The sequence below is a fragment of the Cryptomeria japonica genome, chromosome 11 (assembly GCF_030272615.1).
Source record: "Cryptomeria japonica chromosome 11, Sugi_1.0, whole genome shotgun sequence".
In the NCBI taxonomy this organism is placed as follows: domain Eukaryota; kingdom Viridiplantae; phylum Streptophyta; class Pinopsida; order Cupressales; family Cupressaceae; genus Cryptomeria; species Cryptomeria japonica.
In genome coordinates this window covers 57,634,662-57,660,384 of record NC_081415.1, presented here as the reverse complement: position 1 = coordinate 57,660,384, position 25,723 = coordinate 57,634,662, and the positions used below count along the sequence as shown (strand labels likewise).

The window sequence follows — 25,723 nt, the reverse complement described above, 5'->3', positions numbered from 1 at the left end:
TGAATGTATGGGGCACCAGCAGCTATCAAGGCCCAAGTCACTTATAATGAATGCAAGCAACTTATGACAAGGGTAATTAATAGATTGAAATAGCACCTTGCTAAATATCTGGACAAAATGTGAAGGCATGCACTAAGATGTCCAATGAGGGTTACAAGAGAGATGAATGCCCTACTTATTAAGTTTCAAATGAAAAATGTTAAAATGGAAAGACAAAGTAAGCAATAGCAGCAGTGATGAATCAGAATGTATCTAAGGATTCTTTGTTAGTCCAAGCATTCATCATCCACATTCTATTATTGGTGAGAACGTCTCTACGAAATACTATGGTGAAAAAATAAAAATGAAAACATTTGGCAGATCATTAATCACCGACGGACAAACCAACTCCACCAACCGATAAATGCCTTAGCCTAATACCTCAACCCAAAGTCCTAATTCTTTGATACATTTAAAGCTAATAAAAAGGTCATGGCAGGTTTTATTTCGTGCATTGCTAAGAAGGTGTCAAATGCTGAGATAAGAGAAAGTTCTTGATGAGTTGGAGGTAATGTTTACTAAATCTGATTTACTACATATTATTTAGGAATTTGAAAATGTCGACTCTCTAGAAACATCCATTTTACATACATAATAATTAACTTGATAAAATTCATCTATCTATTCAAGGTCTACAAGTGTACAGAGGAGAGGCTCTTTTCTTCAACTCAAGCAATTCAAAGGAGAGAAAAAACACACACCAACTTTAATATAAGACCAACTTTTCACTTATTTAAAACTTTAAAACTATAATGAAACAATTGAAAGCATCCACACAAATAAGAGACAAGATCTTACGTGGAAACCATTTCAAGAGAAAAACACAACAAATAGCTGCATGGATCTACTGTCCAAATCCAGCCTTGACAAAATGAAATATTCTTTACAATAATTTGTTGGCACCAACCCACAAGAGACACCAATCTCTTCCAATGAGAGGCACCAATGTCCTCATCTCTTAGAATGGAAAGCACCAACATTCAAATTACAACAATATACATATATTGGAACTTCTAAAAACTGATTCAAAAAGTCTTCACAAATCTGCTCATAACCTCATTGAAATTTTCATGAAAAGTCTTTCAACAATATTGCATACGTTCGCCACAATGTCTTTCATAAAATGAGGTCAAATAGATCTCATAAATCTGCTCTACTACTTCTTACAAATCTGCTTAATAAACTCTTATTTCTGCTCTCCATACACAAATATTCTTGAATTGCTTGTTTAAAATAACCCTCAAAGGTCTTCTATTTATACCCTCAAATATGAACCCCTTCACCAAATGGAGGCAAGGAAGCATAACATAATTTTTCTTTTTTTATTGTCTTGTCAAAAGTGAACACTAGCTCCAAGTGAGTTGTCCCTCTTGGGGACCCAACAAACAAATTAAATAAAAATCAATTTAATTCCTCTTAATAAGGGGTGGCTCCAATTAGGGGTTGTCCTTAAAGCATGGATGCCAAAAATTAATTACTTGTGCAATTTAATAACTAAAATGCCTATCATTGATCAACGAAATCTTGATCATAGTGACAAAGAGGAAGAGAGGGAATCCAGCATGGCCGAAGAATGCCAAGAAGTCTAAGAGTGAAGTGGGAATGGGCGGGTCTTCCAGCCACGGGAAGAGGAAGGTGACAGAGGAATCCGCAGAGAGGTCCAGTTAGAACTTTCAAATGGAAAAAAAAAATTGTCTGCAAAGTAGGCTAGGAGTGAAGTTGCAGAACCGAAGGATAGATGGGTACTTCTTTAGATTTTTTGTAATGATTATGTGGATAGTTGTTTGTTTTCGGGTTGACGGTTAATAATCTGTATTTGATGTAATTTCATATGTATATTGGGGTTTTGAGGAGGAATTTTGGGTGGTGATGTTTTTGCTTTTCAAAGCACTTTTATTGTAATTTTTGCTACTGTTATTTATAATAATATCAAAACTCTTACCGATCAAATATATACATATATAATTCTGTCTATGTATATGTATATATGTATGTGTGTGTGTTTGTGTAATACAAGGGTGCAGTCCCTATATTGTTTCGTCTATGTATATGCACATGTCTGTGTATTTATGTATGTATCTTTTGTAAGGACGTACCCAAATGTACCCAGCTCATACCGTACCCACATATCCGTACCCGATTCTGATTACAATTAGGTAACATAGCCATGGCAAAAGAGGATAGAGAATGAGCAAATAGAGCACCAAGAGACCCCTTGGATGTTGGTGTCACTTTGACAAATATCATGGCTGCATCATCATCCAGGACCTACCTTAGACACCAACACAAGACTCGTCATGATGTTGGGGCAATTAATGCAGGCTCCTCTAAGCCATAAACTTATATTTCAAATTCAGGTATTTGTTTTGATGCCATGGATTTCATAATCCATGAGATTTGTATACGTTTGAGTCTTTGACAATATTTATAATTTTATATATCTAAGTTTTCTTCATCTATAAGGTAAACTTCGCTTTTGTACTCACACAAAATGTATACTTGGGTATATGGTCAAAGTAGCTTCTATTTTATTAATTTATTGTGTCTTTAAAGTTTACTTATTAAAGGGTGCAAACAAGTTTTGAATCATTAAAATCTCCATATTACATGACTTTTTCAACATGCCAAGTCTTTGCTGCATCTGAGCATTGAGTCTGAGTTCTTGTCCAAGTCAAAAATCAGCTTGTCAAGCCCAAGGCGAGTCTAACTATTGCAAAACTGTATGTATAGAACTAGATATGGAATATGCAACTATTATGGAATGCATATATTAGGAAGCATAAATTGACTAAAATATTACCCTGCAAAGATCAATTGCCAAGATGTCTTATAAGTTTCAATGAGAAGTTAATGATCTCCTTACATCTTATGATCAAAAGAAATGTTTAACAAAATGGACAATGGAGGCATTGATAGTTGTCATGAGTTCTACAATGTCAAACAAGAATTAATGGGCTCTTCATCCTACACTGGACCACAAACATAGAGATTTGAAGAATGTTTTACAGATTGCTGAATTTTTGCTAGGACCCAAGACATCAAAATTTTAGGGTTTACAAGTGTCTGCTCAGTCTGAGTTTTTTTAATTATGGTTTTACTTATATAAGCTTTAACAATGTTTGTTATAGCATAGGCAATGAGACATTTAAGCAAATAAACAACAAAAGTAATGACCTGCAATATGAAAGTAATCCATAATTCATCACACATGCACAAAAGCATATCATAAAAGTAACAAGCCTGATTTGTAAATTTGTATCAGTCAAATGTGCGACAGTTAGATGATCATTGCAAACTTGATATGACCAATCGACAAATCAAAGAAGATAAAACCAAGTCTGAGGACCTAACAAATTCCTAACCCTTATAGGCTAATGCCTAATAGAACAAGGATTGTAGTAAATAAGGCTGTAATTTTGGTTCAATTTCAGGAATGTATTTTAGAAGTTCTTTGAAGATTCTGCTTTCAACTGCATAAAAAATGTAATTTATAATTTAGTTATAAATGTACTTAATGCAGTTAATGTGGATGCAGCATAGGAAAATGAAGTAGAAGACAAGAATAGCAATGAAAAGACAGAGAGAGGGCAAACAATATAAGTGTCTCTTCCCAAGTTCAGGATGAAAAGTATGACAGATCTTGAATGTTACTTAAGGGGCTCCTCAAAACTTAAAAATCTTTCAAAACCTATTTACAATAAGGTTCAACTCTTGTTTGAGGGTTGGTCCTCCACCTTCCTTTTAGATGCTTTAACTGTCTGAAGGTTGTCTGTAGAGCTGTAGCTTGCCCTTCTCCTCCATCTTCCAAAAAGCACCTAATCTTCAGTCTCAGAAATGAGTTTTAAAGAAAGTAACTGCAGATGAGGATCTCATTTGGAGAAACCATGGAAGCTTCCTGCATCGTCTATACATGGGGAAAGAAAGGCGTTTTCTAGGACTCTATGGAAGCTTCTGTAGGAGCTATAGCAGTATCAGATTCTTCTTTTCCTTCATATATGAAGAAAGATGCTGCTGGTTTAGAAGCATATGTTTTGAATCAGTGAGAAGAGGAAGCAGCTCTAGATATGGCTATAACTTTGCAAAGCAAGTGTAGACAGATTCTGAACACTCAATGCAAGATAAGGGCAAACTTTTGTATTGGGAATTTTCACCTAAGCAGGATCCGCTGGCTTGTGTGGGTGATTTTGAACTTGCGGACATGGAGAGAGGAAATCTGATGTGGAATACTTAAGAGAGAAGCCTCTTTCCTTGCCTAAGGATCCTTTTGATGTCAAGGAAGTTTTTCCTTTCTTAATGCTCTGGTATTTTGTTCCATCTTTAAATTTTTGGGCAGTTTCTTGTTTTATCTTTAGGATACATTTCCATCAGGTTTAGGTTTCTAAAGCAAGGATGGCCATTTCAAATGTTTTTTGTATCCTTAGATGCTGGAACCAATTCCTTAAACAGGCGTATGCTAACATTATGAGCATCTTGTTAATCTTGTGGATTTTAACATGTATTTGTAAGTCTTATCTAGTTATGAGAACAGTTATCATTTCTTCCATATGCGAGGGCCACAAATGATGCCCTCATCTAATCTATTTAAAAAATAGTATGACCTACATACTGTGGTATACATATGGAGCATATATAGCACGAGCAACAAAGACAAGAATAGACCATCAGCAAACAGTACTAGTACATAACTCTCATAATGGAACTCACATGTTACAATAAGTGGCTGTTACGGGTTGAACACATCAAATTTCAAAATTATTAAAAGTAGAAGGAAACCAAATCCTCTTGTAAAATGCTTGTGGATGGGGGATTCTATAAGCCAAATTGGTCTCTCAATTGGCAGTAACTTAAAGAACTTCACTACCTTTAAAACAGTGTTCCACGGCCGTTGGGGACACGGGGACAAAGGGAAAAAGTTTCAGGGACGGGGGGGACTTGGGCCTGGGAGGGGGAAATGCGTTTCCATGGAACGCTGCTTTAAAATAATGGATAAACTAAGAAAACAATCATAGACGGACTGAATGTATTGTTCATCATATAAAATGCCAACTGAAATCAAATAGATATAATTTAGATGCCTAGAAATTTTGAATTAGCCATATTAAAAATTTCAATATTTAAATAATTATTCATCATACCTGAACGGACCCTTGGGATCTCTAGGAGGCAATTCAACAGCATCCAAAGCTTCAAAAAGGCAAGGTCCATCCCACCAAGGGCACATACTCTTGGGTACCCTCTCTCTCATATTAATACCATAAAGGCCAGAAACCGGAAGGAACTGCACATCTGAAACATTCTAAGCATTTTAGCTTCACAAAACATCAAATAAAATATCAGAAAACTCATCTGTATTTTCCCAGCTAAAGACTGAACTAAATGAAAGAAGAATAAAAGCAGTGGACCCTAAGGACAGAACCCTGAGGCTAATTGGATACCTCCCCATTAAAAGGCATGTTGGGTACGCAGGGAAGGAAAATGGACATTCCCTCCCTGTCGAGTTTATGGGTCTCAAAAGGCCCTAAAACATGAAGATTAGCACTTCTAACATCCAAAACCCCTGGCACATATTCACCTTATGATATATTTTATCAAGCAAAGAAATTACTCTTGGATAGCTTCTTTTCATTTACTCTAGGCTATTTTGAATTTTAAATTTTACAAATTAATTTTTTAAACATCATTGTTCTGGCTTTCTAAAAAATCCAATCATCCAATATTAGAAATTGGTTTTTTTATTTTATAAACATGCTGTAACAAAGAATTATTTTTAGCTCAAAAAATGTACTAGAAATGGAGCAACTAACAATATTACTGTGTGATTTACCTTTCTTTACATTGTAACCACAACCCTTGAAGAAAGGAATTGTCTTCTTTTCTATCTCATCAAACCTAAAACAATAGGACACGAAGTTACCTCTCCAGTTATTGCAAGGTCAAAAAGGTCAAGCATGAAATGGGGCATGTGCTATTGTACCTCTCCTTAGACCACTGTACAGAAGGTTCATCCATCTTATTAACAACCACCAACAATTTGGAAACTCCCAATGTTTTTGCCAACATAGCATGCTCCCTTGTCTGCCCACCTCTTTCAAATCCAGTTTCAAACTCACCCTTCCGAGCAGAAATTACCTATTATGTGGGCCCAAAGAAATAGTAAGGATTGCCAAACAGTATGTTATGTTATGTACCTGTAGCAATGAAATTATTATATATATCAAGAAATTCATACCAGAACTCCCACATCTGCTTGTGATGCACCACTGATCATGTTTGGTACATAGTTTTTGTGACCCTGCACATTGCCAATTAATACCATCTATGAATTAAAACATTCATAACAATTGTAAACTGTGTAATAGCAAAAAAAAAACAATGACAAGAAAGTCTTAAACATGGAAAATTAGAATTTTGTATATTTAAAAATTAAATACTTGTTACATTTAAATCTATTCAAGGAGGAAGAAACTTGACATAAAATAAATAATTAAAGCAAAGTCCTCATTTGTGGCAGTTAATACAAAAAATATCTCATCATAGGGGCTCATGTTTTAATAACATTAGGTTTTGGGTTGCCTGCAATGGTGAACTTGCAAGAATTCAAACCAGTTTGCTACTTGGTTATCTATGCATTTTATCATTCCCCAAGTCAAAACTAAAGTGAATATTAGTCTAAGTGCATTTTATCCTTATGCTCCAGAAAGAATAATTTGTTCCATCAAATAAAGGAGCCCAATTAGTGGAGAAACCATGTCCATCAATACCAACCATCGTGTGCTTTTCAAGATCTACCTTCAATCTTGTAAGCCTCCTTTCTGAAGGAACCATGCTCTGATACTGATTGAAGAGCACACACTAATACTGAAGAGGGGGTGAGATGAATCAATATCGGATGAATTTTAAAACTTATTTCCAATCTGCAAATATACCTTCAAAATTATCAAGCAAACACCACATGCAAGAACATAGAAATTATGTGGAAAACCCCCAAGGGAAAAAAACAGCGGCAAAATATTGTTTTTATTAACTTCTTACAAACTATACACAACAACCCACAAACGTGAACTCCAACTCACTAGAAGAACCAACTCCCTTTGAGCACCCACTCAGTATGGGGCACTGACCTCGAATAAACTCAATTTGAAAAACTTCACTTACTCTACTCAATCTTCATAAATCTCTACTTTCTTCTCTGCTCATCACCCTCTATCTCTTAGTCAAAATAAAAATATACATGCACTTGTACATTGTCTTTTTCTCATTTTAGAAAACGCTTCATTCAACAACCAAAAACACTACATGCATTAGGTGCCAATACTTCTTTTTTTGTTTCATTAATATCCATAAAACTCTTAAAGAATAAAACCCAATAAAAATGGCGCTCCTGTTTGTATTCTCAGAAATGGAAGATTTCTAAAATATTTTGGACATCCAAATCTGATCATGAAACCTTATTAGATCTGCTTCTAAATCTGCATTAAATCTTTATTTTTGTCACATTAAATTTTTTTTTTATGACAAAACACAGATTTTAAAAACATTCTTTTTATGTCACAAGAAAATCTCTCTTTTTATGACATAAAGCAGATTTAGTTTCATTCTAAAAGTGGCATCCATCTTTATGTGATTTGCTTTCCTTTATTGGCTTCTCATATCCTCAAACATTCCTTTCTTGTTTCCTTCTAAAAGCGGTGACCAGCTTTATCTGATTTGCTTTCCTTTCTTAACAGCTGTAAAAATTGATTTATGCAACAAGCTTTGACAACAATGACAATTATCTAATACACCTACAGTGGCACTCTGGTGGGATATAAACTTCACCCTTAACTAACATATATATATTCTGAACTTTTTGTTTTCCCTGCTTAATTTTCAACTTCACAAAAAAAATGAAAACACTTGAAACAGCATGCCAGGATAACCAAAATAATACTAACAGCAAGAGTTGATTACAATGCACTTAATGAGAATGTATTGATAACACTCGCTTCGCAAGTCTAATTATGTAGTAGGCTGCATAACAACGTATTTAGTTCATAAAAGTATGCCCTTGAGACACCAGTGTAATTAAGGCAACAATTAGCAACTGTCAGTGAATTAACTAGAATAATCATTATATGTCATACTTGCGACAACTAAGTCATGCTCCATAGCTGGTTAGAGTGCTAGTGATCTGCAAGCAATTGTCTGATTCCCCTTATGCTGTCCAACTGGAGCACTACTGATCTATGATTTAATCCCTCTTATGCCGCCTAACAAAATGAGTGTGTGTGTCTGGGACTAAGAAGTGGCAAATATATCAAAGATCAAAGGGGTGATGAGATCAGGCACTAGTGTGGAACAGAATTTGCTCTCGTCAACTGCTACAGATCAGATTGCTGATGACATCCTTCTGTTTTAGCTGTGCCTAGTTCCACCCTATGCTAGTACTGATTTTTCCTTCAAGAATGGTGTTTCCTATGTTGAGTGATTCTTGTTGCCTCCGATCTGGAGCGCCAACTTCCTTCAATAACTTAGGGTGGGACTGTAAACAATGTGTGATTCAGCTTAGTCACAATCAAAACTCCTTCCCTGCTAAATTCAAATTAGCCCTGTCCAGTGCTTTGCAGGTCAGCAAATTTTTTTTCCAAGGATGGGGTTTGAATCCTAACCTTGAGGATACCTCCAAGGAGTTTCATCCTAGCAGATATAGTGGTTTGAATTCAAATCAGAAATTGTCTTGGTGCGAAAATTTTGAAATTGCTCCCTATTTATTTATTTCATATTTTATTTTATTGTTTAAAAGTGTTGAAAAATGCTTTTATATGTGATATCAATTGTGGTTGGGAAAAGGGAACATGATAGTTTTCCACAAAGTTAAAGTCAGTGGAAGGTGCTTCCTCAATGCCAATGAAAAGGCCTCATTCATAGGTTGTGTTGTTGGCTCTAATTTGAGTGTTGAATGTTGGGGTTGTACTTGACTTAATGATGCTCCTCTGAGGATTTTGTTTGGTAGTTTTCTTTTGTTTTTTCTTGGTATTGGTGGCAACTGGTGGATGGACTATTTTAGTTGTCGGTATTTTATGCCAGCTCTTCTATTTCCTAATTGTCTGTCACTAAGACTATTTTGTTTGAATTCGTATCCTGATTTCAAATGGAGAGTGACCCTTCTTTAGCATGTAATCAATTTACAGCAAACTTTAAGACCATTGTGTCCATGATGTAAATTAGACATACCATTACCTTCTAATTTTGTAGCCTAGATAGCTTTCACTCCTTTTTTCAAGTAAGACAAACACTCCAACAATGAAAAATAAAACTAACACAGCATGTTAAATGTTTCACATTTCTACAATGCACTGCCCTCTAAGCACTACTATGGATGATGTAGAGCATTAAGGAGGTACAAAAATTTCTTACCGGGGCATCAAGAATAGTGAACCTTGACTTTTCAGTTTCAAAATGAGCTCTACCAACCTCCACTGTCTTCCCCTATTGACCAGAACATCAACCAAATTAGTTGATATTTCAACAACAAAATCAGAGAAACCCCTTCCACCCAAAACTCAGATTGCCAAGTTTACCTTTGCACGCTCTTCCTCATTTGTATCCATAATATATGCCATATACCTGAAACAGCCCGGTGCAATAAGAGTGCCAGTGTTAACCAACAGTACCTTGAATCACAGAAAAACATAAATACAAAACCAATTGAACATGAAGAGAATGAAAGAAGGCATTTCCCCTTGAAATGAAAAGACTGTTTTCAAAAGTATCACATGAAACAAAACCAATTGAACATGGATAGAGTTAAAGGAGGTGTTTCCCCTAGAAATGAAAATACCCTTTTCAAAAATATCAAAAGGAACAGCCCAGTGCAATAAGAGTGCCAATGTTGAGCAACAGTGCTCCCAAAAGATTTATATTACATTACAAAACTTGCATATTACAAAAATCAATTGAAACATGAAGAGAGTGAAAGAAGGTATTTCGCTTTAAAATGAAAAAAAACCATTTTCATAAGTATCACATGATGCCTCACATGAAATGTGCTGCTTAAAATTTCAACAGCAGTTACTACAAAATTCATGTGATACTTGAAAAAATGGTCTTGCCTTTATTCACTCTCTTCATGGTAAAAAAAAGGTCTTGCCTTTATTTATTTTTGTGTGTGTGTGTGTTTTAAGGGGGCATAAACAAGCAAGTTTTGATGTAATTTAAATTTACATTTAATCAATGACAAAGTGTTCCTCAAGAATTATTTTCCTTTTTGTTTATATTAGGCAACTCAGACAGACTTCCTTCCCTTTCATCTATAGCATAAGTTTTTCTTGCTCAAAGAATTCCCCAGAAAGTGTCAATTATGGTACAACTCCAGGGAATCTTTGCCTTGTAACAAAAATTGCAACCAATACCTCTAAGTGACCAAATGTAACTTCGAAAATTAAAAAACTCATACAGAATAGTAAGCATTATTTGTTAGATTCTTACAAGAAAGTCGTGCATTGCTTGCAATATTTAGCTTTAAATTATTGACTGTCAATGAGCCTTAAAAGTAGCAAGCAAAGCAGAACAGAAGCACAAAGATGATAAAATCTTCAAAATTATGCAAAAAAAAATATTGCGCGAACAGTGGCAGGTTATATAATTATAAAGTCAGCATTTCATTGAAGACCCTGGCAGCTAGAAAACTTCCAGAAACAGAGCTACAGATCAAAATACCCACCAACTTTCTCGATGCTTTTCCTTTGCTTCCTTTTCATATTTTTGGATTGTTCTTTCATCCACCATATTACTCAAGAACAATATCTGCCCACCAATAGTTGATTTGCCCGCATCTGTCCACCAAAGTTCCACAAAAGCATTAGCAAGCCCTTCATTTCAAAAAAGAAAATAAGTATAGGTCTCAAAAACTGAAACAGAAACAAACACACAAAACAGTCCATCAAAATTCTATATGACCACTTTATCCTGAAAACCAATGGATTTAGATCCACTTTGAACCCAGTCAGGGTCCAGAAACAGAGCCCCTACATGCCTCTCCAGGGCTCTGCTAAACAGATGCAGATTCAGCCAGGGTGAATCTGGGTCTGTTTCGCAGGACCCAACCAAGCAAACCATCTGAAAAAGATGTGTCTTTTAAAAAATACATATGTTAGCAGAGATGCCTGTTAGAGCATGATTGTTTCTAAAGTCAAAATTGCTTGCTGGAATCCCTCTTTCTCGTCACTGGAAACACAAAAGCCTAAGTTGCTGACTTGGCACATACACAGGCTGATTCTGGGTACAAAACTTCCCGGAATCAATCCTGGTTCAATTCTCCCATGGATTCGACTAAGGATTGAATTTCTCACACCCAAAACGTTTGTAACTTCCACGTGGTGAATCCAGCCAACCCCAGCAGTGACGTGGCAATTCCTGAGCGATTTCGAGCATTTTGAATTGCAAGCAGAATTTTTTAGGGTTTTTTTTTACTTTTTTGCCTCGTAGAAGCCCTTAAACTTATCTGTTTATATTACAAAATTTTTCCACCATGAGACAGTGAACAGACAGCAAATTAGTTTGCCAGAGCCAGGTACAATAATAGTGCACCTTTCTATTCGCATAAATTACACTGAAACTCTTCTAAAATATCTATATATGGTTTTCTAAATGTGGGTGAAACCAACTCATGCGAGCGATTTACACCACTGATACCAGAGACGTCCCCTTTGTTGGATCTGCTCACTGCTGCTGCTTCACAAAAGAAAAAACCTTTACACTTTTAAAATTCCTTTTCATATTTGCATGGACACGGATACAGTATCGGACACGGATACAGCTATTTTTTAAGACCCCATTATGGATACGGCTGGATACGTCATTCATAAAAAACACATACACATATATTTAACACAATTTTCTAAGTTATTCGAGGAGATTTTCATTACTTCAAAAGCGATATAGACACATAATTGCTACATAAATAATGATAAGTTGATTTGCAAAAACAGTAGACTTGCATTGGAAGATAACCCAAAAAATGGGTCACTGAAATAGGTAAACATTTCATTTGTCTTTCTCATTTGGTGTAGGCTTTGTTAATATCAATTTTTTTTTAAAGTGCATGAATGAAGTTTTTAAAAATTAAATTTAGGAAGATTTACGTCAATTTTTTAAAAAAATCAAATCACATTAGTATCTAGCATGGTTGGAAATCAAGGATTTTTGGGCATGCGTGTGTACAATATTCAACGTGTATCCGAACTGTATTGGATACGTATACGTTTCAAAAATGGGAACAGATACGGGGATATGCGATCCCAGGGAGGGACAAAGGAGTTTCCAGCAAGTCTGATTTCCACTGTTTTATTTTTCAATTTTGATTGATTTATTATATTTTTATGTTTTTTAAATTTTTGGATTTCAAGTTTTAATCTATTTAAAATTTCAAATAAGTAAATGATTAATTATTTAATAATATGGATCATCTATTTATTGAATTAATAAATTTATGGTTAATATAAGATTTAAATGATGTAAGTTTTCCATTTTTTAAATTAATCAACAAATGCTTATATAATATTTATGATAAATAAATAGATATTAGGACATTTACTTTTGATAGATTGATATAGAATTCATTTTTTGTAATAGATGCAATTTTGTAAACATGGGCAGGAAATAGCAATAGTAAGAGTACCCAAATATACCAAGACCTCCCCCCACCCTCAAAAAAAAAAATTGTCATACGGGCATACCCTACACACGTATCCGTACCTGATACCGATTGCAATTCCACAACTTGGACAAAGCCCCTAAAAAACAACAGATTCCATTGCCTAATGCTATTAATGATTTCATCCTCATTTATGAACTCAAAAATGCATCTTATGGTTCTCTTCACTGCAACCTGCTAGCCGTCAGATAGCATGTCCTTCGTCACTGCCCCTTAACCACCTCACCCAACCACATTTGCACTACTATTATTGCCTGCCGCTGCATCAATCTCCTCTATGTCAAACCAGATTGTGCTGGTATTAAACTTTGGAATGAAATTCAGAAGGCTTTTACTTTGGTCCCAGTTGGTCTGTGGAATGGTCATTCACATGCCATAAACATTACCCTTCTGCTGCTTTTTAATTTTTTCAAATCTTGGGGATTTATACAGCTGTAGAGAGGTTTTATGGCTTCACATAATCAAAAACAAAACATGTTTTATTTTTAGAGCCTATTTCAGTGTCCACGGAAAGGGGATTAAGCTTATAAAATTAAAGTCCACGAAATCTTTTTAAAAACTTGTGGGCTTTTGTTTATTATATGAATGTCATATGGCCATTTAAACTTAATTTATGTTGTTAGGCTAAAATAAGTTTATATATACCAAAAATATTTGCCAAGTTTACATTCCTGAATCCCCCCCCCACCTGAATTAGTAACTTAGGTGATATCAATTTAATGGGAGGTCTTAAAAGAAATTAATTGGGAGAAACTCACAAATAAGTAGTTTTGCACTTGAACTAAACTAATTAGAAACACTTCAAAACATATAGAATAATTCATGCCTCTCATGCAGGAAGACATTTGAAAACATTAGGCCAATACGTCGGACCACATTGTACTTGTTTAAATATGTTGTCCAAAACTATAGATTGCCGCATAATCTACTATAACTATCCATTCAAGATATGTTTGTAGTAGTTCACAATGTATAAAAAAAACAGGAGAAAACTACAAAAACAGAAGAAAAATCTAACACATGTTATGGAAATAGATCACCCACCAACATGACCAATGAAAACAACATTTAGGTGCTGCTTATTTTCTAACTCTTCTGATTCTTCAAAATCCTCAACATTTTCTAGATCCAGATCTCCTTTGTTGATGCTCATTTCTGTATATAAGACATAAAAGAACGAACCCATTATCAATTAAAAATTGGGCAGTCAAAGAATCTTCCAACAAAATTTACTCGGTCATGAATTCTCCCTTAAAATAAACATATAATGTCAATAGATAAATCCAAAAAGCAGTTCTGCAAAAAAAGTCATAAATTACCTTGAGTAGGTTCTTGTTTCACTTCCTCCTTTAATTTCAAGGATTGCAACTCAGATGCCACCTGATCCTCGTAATCTGTAATTTGAAAATGACAAGTAACTGTATTCATCAGAATAAAAATACACATTGCTTTGCAGTACCAGCAGCTGTATATAAATGAGCATTATAACTTTTGACTTAGAATCCACCTGTAATCTCTGAGCCAGCAAACTAAACATTTAACTCTGAATATAGCACTGTTCATTCTCATGCTTATCAAATAAAACCTTATAGAACAAACAATGAAATAGAATTTATAAATGTAGAAAACAGAAGGGCATCTTATAACATTCAAACATTTAAGTACATAAAATCTATGTTATGGAAGTGCACACAATGCGCTATCACATTTAAGTACATAAAATCTATGTTATGGAAGTGCACACAATGCGCTATCAAACAACAAATTATATATTGCATAAAACATTATAATAAATATAACTCGAGGAATATAACATATGAATTCGATGACACGCAGAAAACAATAGCTGTGTTTCTTCCTCAAGCTTAACATATGTTTAAACACAAAAATGAATACAATATTTTTAGAAAGGCCTTAAAGGGGTATATAATCAGAAGAGATAAACCTAAAGTTTAAACAATACAACAAAACAATGAAGTTGGCAAAAAACACATATCACCTATGTCACAAGGTTCGAGTTCGTGTATGTGTTGGCAACAATAAAATTCGGATGAAACTTCATGAGGGTAAAAATTCAAAATGAAAAATTCATCGTTAAATTTGCCTTTTCGTAAATTTAAAAATATTAAAATACAAATATATTTAAAATTTTAATTTAAATATTGTAATATGTAAATAGTAAATATATTCAAATTTTGTAGTAATAATCTAAATTGAAAATTTTAAAATGTTAAATTTTTACATACTATAAAATAAAACAATGTTGATAGTTTTCTATTATGTTAAATTTTATTAATAAATAAATAAGAACAATGTTGATAGTTTTAAGTTTTTTGATATAGTAGATTGTATTAATACATAAATAAAAACAAAAACCTATGGAATATAAAGACAGTCGACCAAAGCGATCACAACTTTCTCATTATAAAGGGAATATCGATCAAGAAAAGCAGTTGCAAGTTTTACTTCAAAACACTCAACTTGTATATACGCATTGATATTAAATTGTATTAATAAATAAATAAAAACAAAACATTAAAACCAATGGAATATAAAGACAAAGTCGACCAAAGTGATTACAACTTTCTCATTATAAAGGGAGTATCAATCAAGAAAAGCAGCTGCAGGTTTATTTCCAGACACACAACTTGTATATACGCATCAACGCTAATGCCTCAATAATGGCCGCAAAAAAAGGGGTCGTCAAAAGTAATTAGCAGGAAAAAAGTTCACATTGAACAGGGCAGATTCACAAATGTCCATGATGAGACATAGTTTTAGAATATATTTTGATAGAAAAACTTTGGCCCATTTTGCCGTACAAATTTTAGGGCAAACATAACCAAATTTTATGAGTTTTTAAAAAATTTGCAGGAATTTTAAGTTCATGCGTGAAATCTGGCAAACCTTGTGACTAAGCTTAGCATTATCTTTTATAAACATCAACTAATTAATAAAGGTGACTCAAACAGCGAATCATACAAGTTTATAGTAAGACATCTTTCGAATACTTATAAATTTCCATAAAGCAAACAATAATGTCCTTTTCAAATCTTTGCTAAGGTTTAAATTGTATCATAGGAGAAACAAATTAAGAGCTATAATGTTATAGTTTCTATTGATATGTAAGATTAAGGAGCACAAACCTGATATATTACAAGATCCAATACCTCTTTAAGTGACAACTAAATTTCAAAGATTGGTCAATTCCTTAAGCTGTATTACTTTGCCAAAAAAGTCAGTAACAAGTCTTTTGCTAAATTGCATTGGATAATTTTTCTGCTGTGCAGTAATTGAACACATGCATTTTGTAAACTTTGTAAGAATAGAATAAATAACATTCATATCTGGGCACATCATGCTGAAGCAAAGAAACTCAACTTCATAGACGATTATTCAAAGTGATAATAAAACAAACCATTAAAATCTTTGAATGTGACAGTATATTTAAAACAAGCACCATAAAATCTTTAACACTTATGTGGGATTCCTGCTACTTGGTAGAATGCTAAGACCACAATCACTTTAGTATGATATAAATACAATTTCTAATATCAAACAAAAATGAGAACATCATTGCATTATAACTGATATAACCTTATTCACCTTTCGTCAAATAAAAAACAAAATATAAACTGGTTTGTTGATGTTTAAATCTAAGAATAGCTACATTTGAGAACAAATAATCCTGAACATACCAATTAACCAAAGATCATATACTTGAACACAAAATAACTTGAGGAAACTAATGTGATACATATAAAAAAAAAAAGTTAAAAGCAGCCAAATTAATGTATAGAGAGAACAGACAAAATTGTAAAAATACTAAAACGGTGAATGTAGAATAAAAAGGGATGAAAGCTCGCCACTTTAAAATTATTTTTAAAAATAAAAAATAAAGAAATTCATTCCTCTACATTGCGAAAACAAAAGCTAATACTAAAACACAAAATGACTTCGAGCAATGGTAAAATGCCACAGTTAGCATCCAAAATTCATAAACATATATAGTTATAACTTATAACATAACAAACAAGTTTGCTGAGGAAGCAGGTAAAGTGTTACATACAGATACATGTTTCAAAAGTGAGAACTTGTGGGAATAATATCAATTATTAGTTCTCCATATTTTAGCAAATAAATTTTTCCCACTATATAGGAAATGGTAAACATCATAAAAATGAGAACATAATCTCAAAAACCTATAGGCCATTAGATTTTTCTGTTTTACCAAATCAAAATCTCCCAATATGTAGCAAATAGTAAACAACATATACTGATGATGGGGAATCAATATAAAAGCAACATATCCCCCAGAATATTGTCAGCATATCCTAAATTCCCTAATCCCTCATATGCACTATGTGTCATTATCAAAGTTGCATGGACACGGATACGGTATCGGACACGGATACAGTATCGGATACGGATACGGCTCTTTTTTAAGACACCCATTATGGATACGGCTGGATACGTCATTAATAAAAAACACATACACATATATTTAACACAATTTTCTAAGTTATTCGAGGAGATTTTCATTACTTCAAAAGCAATATAGACAAATAATTGCTACATAAATAATGATAAGTTGATTTGCAAAAACAGTAGAGTTGCATTGGAAGATAACCCAAAAAATGGGTCACTGAAATAGGAAAACATTTCATTTGTCTTTCTCATTTAGTGTAGGCTTTGTTAATATCAATTTTTTTTTAAAGTGCATGAATGAAGTTTTTAAAAATTAAATTTAGGAAGATTTACGTCAATTTTTAAAAAAAATCAAATCACATTAGTATCTAGCATGGTTGGAAATCAAGGATTTTTGGGCATGCGTGTGTACAATATTCAACGTGTATCCGAACTGTATTGGATACATATGCGTTCCGAAAACGGGAACGGATACGGGGATATGCATTCCCAGGGAGGGACAAAGGAGTTTCCAGCAACTCTGGTCATTATGTTACAGTGGGATTGAATGCAGTCCCATACAAATAGACATTTTGAAAAGAAAAAAATTGTGCAAATAATCTCAAATATTTATTGTATGTTTTCCCCATTTCATAAAATGTATCTCGTAACAGCACCTCCTTACAATAAAATAAACACTATATGCTAATGCTGGGCAGCAGCTGTCCTTCTAAAATTATTAGAAGCTACTAAGCATGCAGTGCTGAAGTTTAAGGATGCCTCCTATTTCCTTAAGCATTAGTAATAATGAATGTTACCCGACTTTCAGGGGCAAGTGAGCAAAGGAAGCATTTTTGTGTCCCCGATTTTTCAGCCATTTTCGGGGACGACTATATAAAATATTTGGAAAATTTAAAATATAGAGGGAAATTTTAAATAACCATATGAAAACATAGACAAAGCATGCATATATGCATTATAGAGCCTTAATATATAACATTGGTCTTAAATTGAGACATTAATGCTTAATTCAAAGCACTTTTGAAATTCATTGTCAATATGCGTGTGATATTAAAAAATAGCATACAACCCATTAATGGGCGTGGTTGGGTTCAATCCAGCTCCTCCTTGCCACAGGAGGTAGTTTGGGAAAAGCCTTCGGAGGGTTTGGATGAAAGCAAATTTTGATGGTGCTTCAAAGGGTAATCCAGGACCGTCATGTGCAGGATTTATTGTTAGGGATTGGAATGGGGAGGTGATGTTTTTGGGGGCAAATAATGTTGTGTAAGTATTTGTAGCTTTGATGGCAGTTAGATTTTGTAGGCAAACGGGGGTGAGTAAGCTTCACCTGGAAGGGGATTCGTTGGCGATCATACAAGCAATCATGAAAGGGTTGATTGAGGCATGGCACTTGCAAAATGCAATACTCAATATTGTGGAAGAGTTGAATAAGTTTGATGACTTTAAAATCAGCCATTTTAAGCGGACAGGCAACAAGGAAGCTGATGTTTTATCAAAGCGGGCTTTAAATTTCAATGAAATAGGAGAAATAAGATTTGAAGACATGCAACATTTAAGTTTTGATGATTAATGTCTTGGTAAGGGGGTGATGTCAGCTGATTACGGTCTCGAGGCTCCCGAGTAATGGATGAGTACTTATAAGGTTGATGGATGGGAAGGTTGGTGGCGCTGCATTAATGAAGCTCAGAGCCATTATGAGGGAATGAGAGACGACATTGATGAGATTTATTCTCATTCTCTGCTTTTTTAATCAAAGTAAAAACAGAGCAGATATTGGTTGTGACAGGTCTTATTGTGTTTTTAAGTGCCGAGGTGCAGTTGCAGAGCAGTGGTGGCGGCAGGTTTTGAGTAAGGGCAGAGATGGAAGCGAACTTTACTCTCAAGACACAGAAACAATTGTATCTACTTCACGGGGAGTTAAACGTTCGAAGGGTGAAGTGTTTTTTTAGGTTTTGGGATGAGTATTTGGTGCCCTGTATCTACCTGATTATTGATGGATCTTTCGAAGGAATTAAACATCGCTACAAGACCAGAATGGATGTGTACTCGCTTGTGATGGCTTGGGGTTTGGAGAGCGGTGAAGACACGGAAATGGTGAGAAGTGTGATGGAGGCTTAGGTCCCTAGCGACTACTTGGGAGAAATGGATTCAGTGCTTGAATGGGCAGTCCAAGGTGTGGGCTTTGATGTTGGCGAAGGTGTTAATCATGTAGGCAATGGGATAAAGAAGGCCATAATACCGTTTCTGAGATGGGCTCCAAGAAAATGCAAGTATCACCGCAAGTTGGAGGCTCGGCGGGGATGGGAGGCCCTGAAGCTGCTAATCTAGATTAAGGAGTTGGAGGAGGTTATCGAGCAAGCGAAGGCAGAGGAGGCGGAAGCAAGAAGGCATACACTTCGTCCGTGAAGGGTAAAGACTGGTTCCAGCCCGAGTGGTAAGGCAAGTTCATCTCCAAAAGGTTGAATCTGTTGGCAACTTCCTTTTGATTTCCCGTTTTTTAAGAGGTAGCATGTGTAATTTGATGATGGACATTGCGACTATTGATCACTGCAGTGAAATCCTCTTTATTTTGATGTCGATGTATATGGATTGTGTTAGGTTTTTTGGTTGAACAGTTGTATCTGTAGATGAACTTTTTTGGAGGTTAGGGTGGATGGGAAGTCTGATATGTAGGCTATTTTGATGAGATAGGGGGAGGTTTTTGGATGTTATGAATATTGTACATCTCTTTTTCATAGCAATAAAATAACGATTATTACCGAGCAAAAAAAAAAATAGCATACAAGTTATAAACTTATAACAAAATGCCCAAAGACTACACCATTATCATATAATTTTCACTTTCAATTACAATATTAAAAAAGAAAAAAACAAAGTACACTGCTGCCCCTATAATCTGCATTTTCCAACACTGCATCAAAATCAGAGCCCTCCTCTAAATCATTGCCACTGTGATGGTCCACCTAATCCAATGGAATCCTAGTCAATCCCTCTAGTGTCTCCTCATCAACAAGGGCAAAATCTTCAAGATCAATATCCCACCGTAAAGCTGGAATCTGTTGATACTCCATGTTGATGTGTAGCTAGGTCGGATCCTTGATGGTTCAATTTGATATGTAAACATTGTTTAAGTCTGGCCTTATCAGGCGTCACATGTAACTTGTAATTGAGCAAAACATATATGTAACTTGTAATTGTATTGGACAAGACCTATATGAATGTAACTTGTAATTTATAGGTCTGATCCTATTCTTGGCGCCAAAACAATAAGGCCGACCTAAGGTCTATTAGGAGGCATAGAGGCATATATGAACGAGTTGAATTGTAATCATTCAATACCATTTTTCACATACAGCGAACTATCTTTGTCCACTGATCAGTGATCTGCCTTTGTCAAGCGAATTAGTGTTTCAATCCAGCGAATTCATACTGATTACTTTCTTGGCTGAGCGAACATCATACAAGGCTGGCGAACTTCCTTTCAAGGCTACCAAATCCATTCACAGTAACAGTGAAATTCATCTAGGGCAGCGAAGTATTCAAGGACATAGCCTTCAGCATATTGTATCGCCTACAGCAAGATAAGTTGCCCTAATGTGTACCCTAATTTGAAGTATGCTTCATGTGTGAAGCAAGATTGTAAATCTGCTACTGAGTTTAATTAATATAATCTGAGATCTTTTGTTGCTGGGCTTTTCACCTCCAAGCGAGAGATTCTCCCAGGGCACTGTTGTGTTATGTGTGTTGCATTTGTTATTTTCTGCTTTCTATTATCAGTCTGATCCTAAACTAACACTCCAAAGTTTAAAGACCCTAAAGTCGAAGAGCACTATGCACGGCCATTAACTTCTCCACTTGTCTAGAGGTAAGTCTATTCCTCTTGATGGAGTAGATAAAGCCATATGCGAACCCATTCGTCTCTATAGAAGAGGAACTTGCAACTTGTGCAAGGAGGCGAGTGGCAATCATCTTGAATTGTGGTGTATCCTTCTTGTGCCATGTACACCATACAATAGGGCTAGTTTGAGCTAATATAGCTCTATCCAACATCACCTATGATCTACTGAATGTTGGAAGACAAAGATTTGTAAGTCAAGAAATTGTGTGCAAAGCATTGAAGACTCCTCTGAATGCATCTTATCAAAGGCACATAATAGCCCATCTAAAACCTCTTCATTGTCACATGGAGGCAACCTTCCAGCAGATGATAAGGAAACTTTTTGGTCAAATAAGTTGAGTAAGTAGTGTGACATGAAAAGGGCATTGAGTATGTACATCCCAACATTATCAACAAAGTCAGTGGTGAAGTTAGTGTTAATGTATGACCGTTGTAATCACCTATCTGCACTCATACAATCTGCTTTAAACCATTTTCTAGAAGCGACATCATGGGGTCTCATGATCAACCAATCTAAAGGTGAACTGTCATGCCCCTAAACCAGAACAGAACCCTTATTAATAGTAAACTAAAGCAATAACAACATAGAGGGCCGACTGGGATAAATGTTCAATAATTACTTTGTAGTTAACTCTCAAATAGGGTCAACTAGGTTAATACAAAAATATTTACATGGTGGCAATCACAAGAAAGGCGACTCCAATAGGGATACTAGGACATATTACAAAGCAGTTCCCTTTAGATGGGATCAAAACAAATAAATAATTATTATATTAATGCTGGCCGGCCTAATCAAAGGGAGGTGACCATTGGATAAAGAGGCATGTTAAGGGATGTATAAACAACTCTTTTGGTGGACATTAGAACAACAATTCACGGATTAACATTCCTATTAGAGCAGATATAAAGGAGAGTAGATCAATCAGGCAGCTGCACCTATAAGTGCAGATCGACCCCTAGTATATAAATAAGCAATCAGATCTGTAAATCATTGTTTATTGCAGGCTGTCGCATTAGTGTTTGATTGTGGTATGCATAAATATGTGTGTGTCGTGTAAGTTTGATATATGAGCTATAAAATGTGTGTAATAATGTATTTGATGAATAATCCTTAATAAATTAATATAGGCAATTATGTCGAATAACTAGATTTCCAATCTGACTGTCAATTTGTTGAAAATAGTTTACTTGTTGCAATGCCCAGGGTCAATGAACGTGGATCCATGTTATGGTATCTTGGCATGAAGTGGATAAAGATTTCCCAAGTTGTGGTTTTTGGAGGGCAAGCAATCTTGGGAAGGGTGGACCATAATGCTCCCTCCTTACAATAAAATAAATACTATATGGTAATGTTGAGCAACAGCTATCCTTCTAAAATAATTAGAATCTACTAAGCATGCAGCATCCTTCTTTAAGGATGCCTCCTATTTCCTTAAGAATTAGTAATAATAAAACTGAAATCAAAATGAGGCATAGTTTTAATAAAAGTCAAAAGACATATGAAGAGTTAAGTCTATTGAAAAAAAGCCAAAGGTATATAGGGAAAATTGGTCAATTTTATATTATCGTTTTCCCTTGTGAAATATGAATCAAGTTTCTAGTAGCTTCAGGGCAAAATACCTCTAGCCCCAAAATTAAGGACCGCTTAATTCCTATATCTAAGTTAGTGGACAAAAAATCCTAATTTGGGCAGACTTGGGAGATATTTTCATTGATATTTTGTTTAAGATAAATCACTACAGATGAGAGAAATATTTAAAGGAAATAAGAAGATAATTTTTATATTTTCTAAAATATATTCTATTCTATATAAATTATTAAGCTGCAATTTCTAAGTCAAAATCATACACATAATTTATTAGGCAACTACTATTGAGTTAAGGATTATTATACTTGAAGAGATTCAGACAAATTTAAGAAGGGGACATCATACATTTTATCTCATCAGAAACAAGAAATCGATAAGAAAACAACAAAATTCACAAATACTAGCAAACCAGTCTCCATTTCACCAAACAATTATACATGATGTATTTGGCTATATATTAAAGTGAATTAAGCACAGTTCCCAGATATAGGTTTCAAAAGTGAAAATTGTAGAGATACCTCAAAAATATATCACAAGTTTTCTATTTTTGCAAATCCATTTCTCCCAGAATGTGGCAAATCATAAACAAAATTTATTCGGATTGGAAATCAATGAGAAAGAAAGAAATTTACTTATATTTTGGCAAAATCCATTTTTCACATCATGCAACAAATCAAAAACATTTATTCTGATTGAAATCAATGAGAAAAAGGAAATTTATTGCCAGTAGAAAAAAAATCAACTCCTTAAACCCCTGTACATTGTGTGTCGTAGTATTAAAGTGGATTGAACACAATTACATCCAAAAAGACGATTCAGAAATAACAACTTGCAGAACTAATCTTTAGAGCCCATTAAATTTTTTTATTTTTAATATTTCAGCAAGTCTTTTTATCCCAATAAAACGAAAATGTTGTCTGATTGGAAATCAATGGAAAAGCAAGAATTTTGCCAAAAAAAATTCGAAACAAAACCTCAATTCTTTGAACCCTAACACACCAAGCATTGTTATCATTAAAGTGGATTGAATACAGTTTAATTCAAATAGGCGTTTCTAAAACAGCAAATTGTAGTAATAATCTCAAAAAAACTAATATAAGTTTGTTTTCCTATTTTATCAAGCTTATTTCTCCCAATAAGAAATGAAAATAGTAAACAACATTTTTTTCTGATTCGATATCAACGAAAAAACAACAAAATCCCAAAAGTGGAAAATCAACACAAAACCTACTTCCCCAAATCCTTCTATGAATTCTGTATCAGTATGTTAGAATGCAGTGAACACAACTGCATCCAGATATATATTTAAGATTTAACAGCTTGCAGAAATTATCTCAAAAAAATCTACTTCCTGATAGTAACGAATGGTGAACAACGTCATTTCTGATTGGTTATCAATGCAAAAAATGTTAAATTACAAAATTTATTTAAAAAACAGAAAACAATGCCCCCAATTCCCTTATACACACCATTAGTCTGCCCATTGGCGGCTGAGACAGCTTTTGCCTCGGCTTTAACGAATCGATCCTCAACCTCCATCTGTGTATTGTCACTCTTCAATTCCTCGCCCTGCCTATTGTTCGCATCCTTCTCTCCCACACTTTCTAAGGTTTCAATTACAGGTGCCTCATGTGCAACAATATTGCCAGCGGCAGATTGACTGCCAGCTGGCGATGAATAAAAAGCTGTCGACTGCGAACCGGAGGCTGTATAAGGGGGGTCACGGCCATAAGATTGGGGATTAAACCCTACAGAAGGATTTCCAGCGTTTATTGCAGGATTCGCTGGGTTTACAAATTGTGGGCGATTCACTGGAAAAAAGGCGGCGGGAGCTGCCTGTGGGGGCGGAGTACTATAGTAAGGGTTTTGAACAGGGGCAAAGGCCGGGGCATTTACATTGAATGAAAATGAGGGGGCGTTCGCATTCAGTCGAGAGGAAGCCGGCGGATTCGAAGTTTGGGCGTCCATGTCTTCCCACGAGTCTGGCTCAGCCATTTTTCTAGGGTTGTAAAAACAAAACAAAACAAACAAGATCGTACCTATTAATTCTAAATCAAATCAACCAAGATATAGCTCATTATAAATAGCAGAAATCGGAGAATCTAACAGGGAGAAAGAATTCTTACCTCCTCGCTCTGAAAATGTCGAATCTGATCCTATGGGGTTTACTGCGCACAGCCTAAAGCTTGACAACAAGCTTTACAATATATAAAATTGCTCTGAAATGAAATAGAATTGCGGTGAAATAAATGCAAGGTGCATTTCTATGTAGGGTAATTATTCTATTTTGAACAGTTGGAAGACGACGTGTACTTTAAAGAGAAGATATAATATTTCTAGACGATAATGACTAGTTATATACCTGTTCATTATTAATTATCGCAGTTTTTTTTTTACACGAATTTGTGAAGGAGGATAAAAATAAAATACCTCAAATTATTGGAAGAAGAAAAAAAATTGTGACGAAAACTCAATGGTATATTAAAACAAAATATAGAGTCTTTCTTTGTTAATTATAAAATAGCATTGATTCTATATTTCAAAATAAGAACAACAAATATAACTCCAACAAATTGTGCTTAATCAAGATCAATAGACTAAATGGAGGATCATTGATGTTGAAAACTGTCTCTAGGGGAGAACACTTGAGATTAATTTCAACTTTGCTTTTTCAATTGACATCATTGTTGTTTCCAAATATCACAGTCATGACTGTAAGCGAATCCTAGACAAGGCACGCCTTTTTGTTCATCTTGTTGCTTGCACTTTTGATCAAAGTAAGCTTCAAACGAGTCTGTAGTGGCAATAGCAAGGGAAGAGGCCACAACTAGTGAAGAAGAGCATCAGAGTCAAGATAGGAAGCATTAATCGTCTTCATTAAAATATGGTCAACAAAAGCTACCACCAGTATCCCTTGGCAAGTCAAAATTGTTGACAATCTATAAGTTATTAGCTTTATTATGGGCTTCAAAAGCACATATTTGATCATGCAAAACCACTATGTTTTTTTTCCAGCTCAACATCAGAATACAAAGCAAAATGTAAATAAAGGATATAAGGAAAGAAATTTGCACTC

General features: G+C 34.7%; 1 protein-coding gene across 1 annotated transcript in view; it reads right to left on the bottom strand.

Moving 5' to 3' along the window:
• LOC131051367 (uncharacterized) overlaps positions 1-24,931 on the bottom strand; it is a 34,911-nt gene extending 9,980 nt beyond the window's left edge. Inside the window, exons 1-11 of the mRNA XM_057985856.2 lie at positions 24,774-24,931; positions 24,117-24,646; positions 14,053-14,127; positions 13,778-13,888; positions 10,742-10,853; positions 9,600-9,645; positions 9,436-9,507; positions 6,269-6,331; positions 6,014-6,168; positions 5,864-5,928; positions 5,175-5,325 (exon numbers count right to left, since the gene is read on the bottom strand). Coding sequence (XP_057841839.2) covers positions 5,175-5,325; positions 5,864-5,928; positions 6,014-6,168; positions 6,269-6,331; positions 9,436-9,507; positions 9,600-9,645; positions 10,742-10,853; positions 13,778-13,888; positions 14,053-14,127; positions 24,117-24,642 — 1,376 coding nt within the window. The 5' untranslated portion in view covers positions 24,643-24,646; positions 24,774-24,931. The remainder of the gene's footprint in view (positions 1-5,174; positions 5,326-5,863; positions 5,929-6,013; positions 6,169-6,268; positions 6,332-9,435; positions 9,508-9,599; positions 9,646-10,741; positions 10,854-13,777; positions 13,889-14,052; positions 14,128-24,116; positions 24,647-24,773) is intronic.
• Positions 24,932-25,723: the final 792 nt, after the last annotated feature.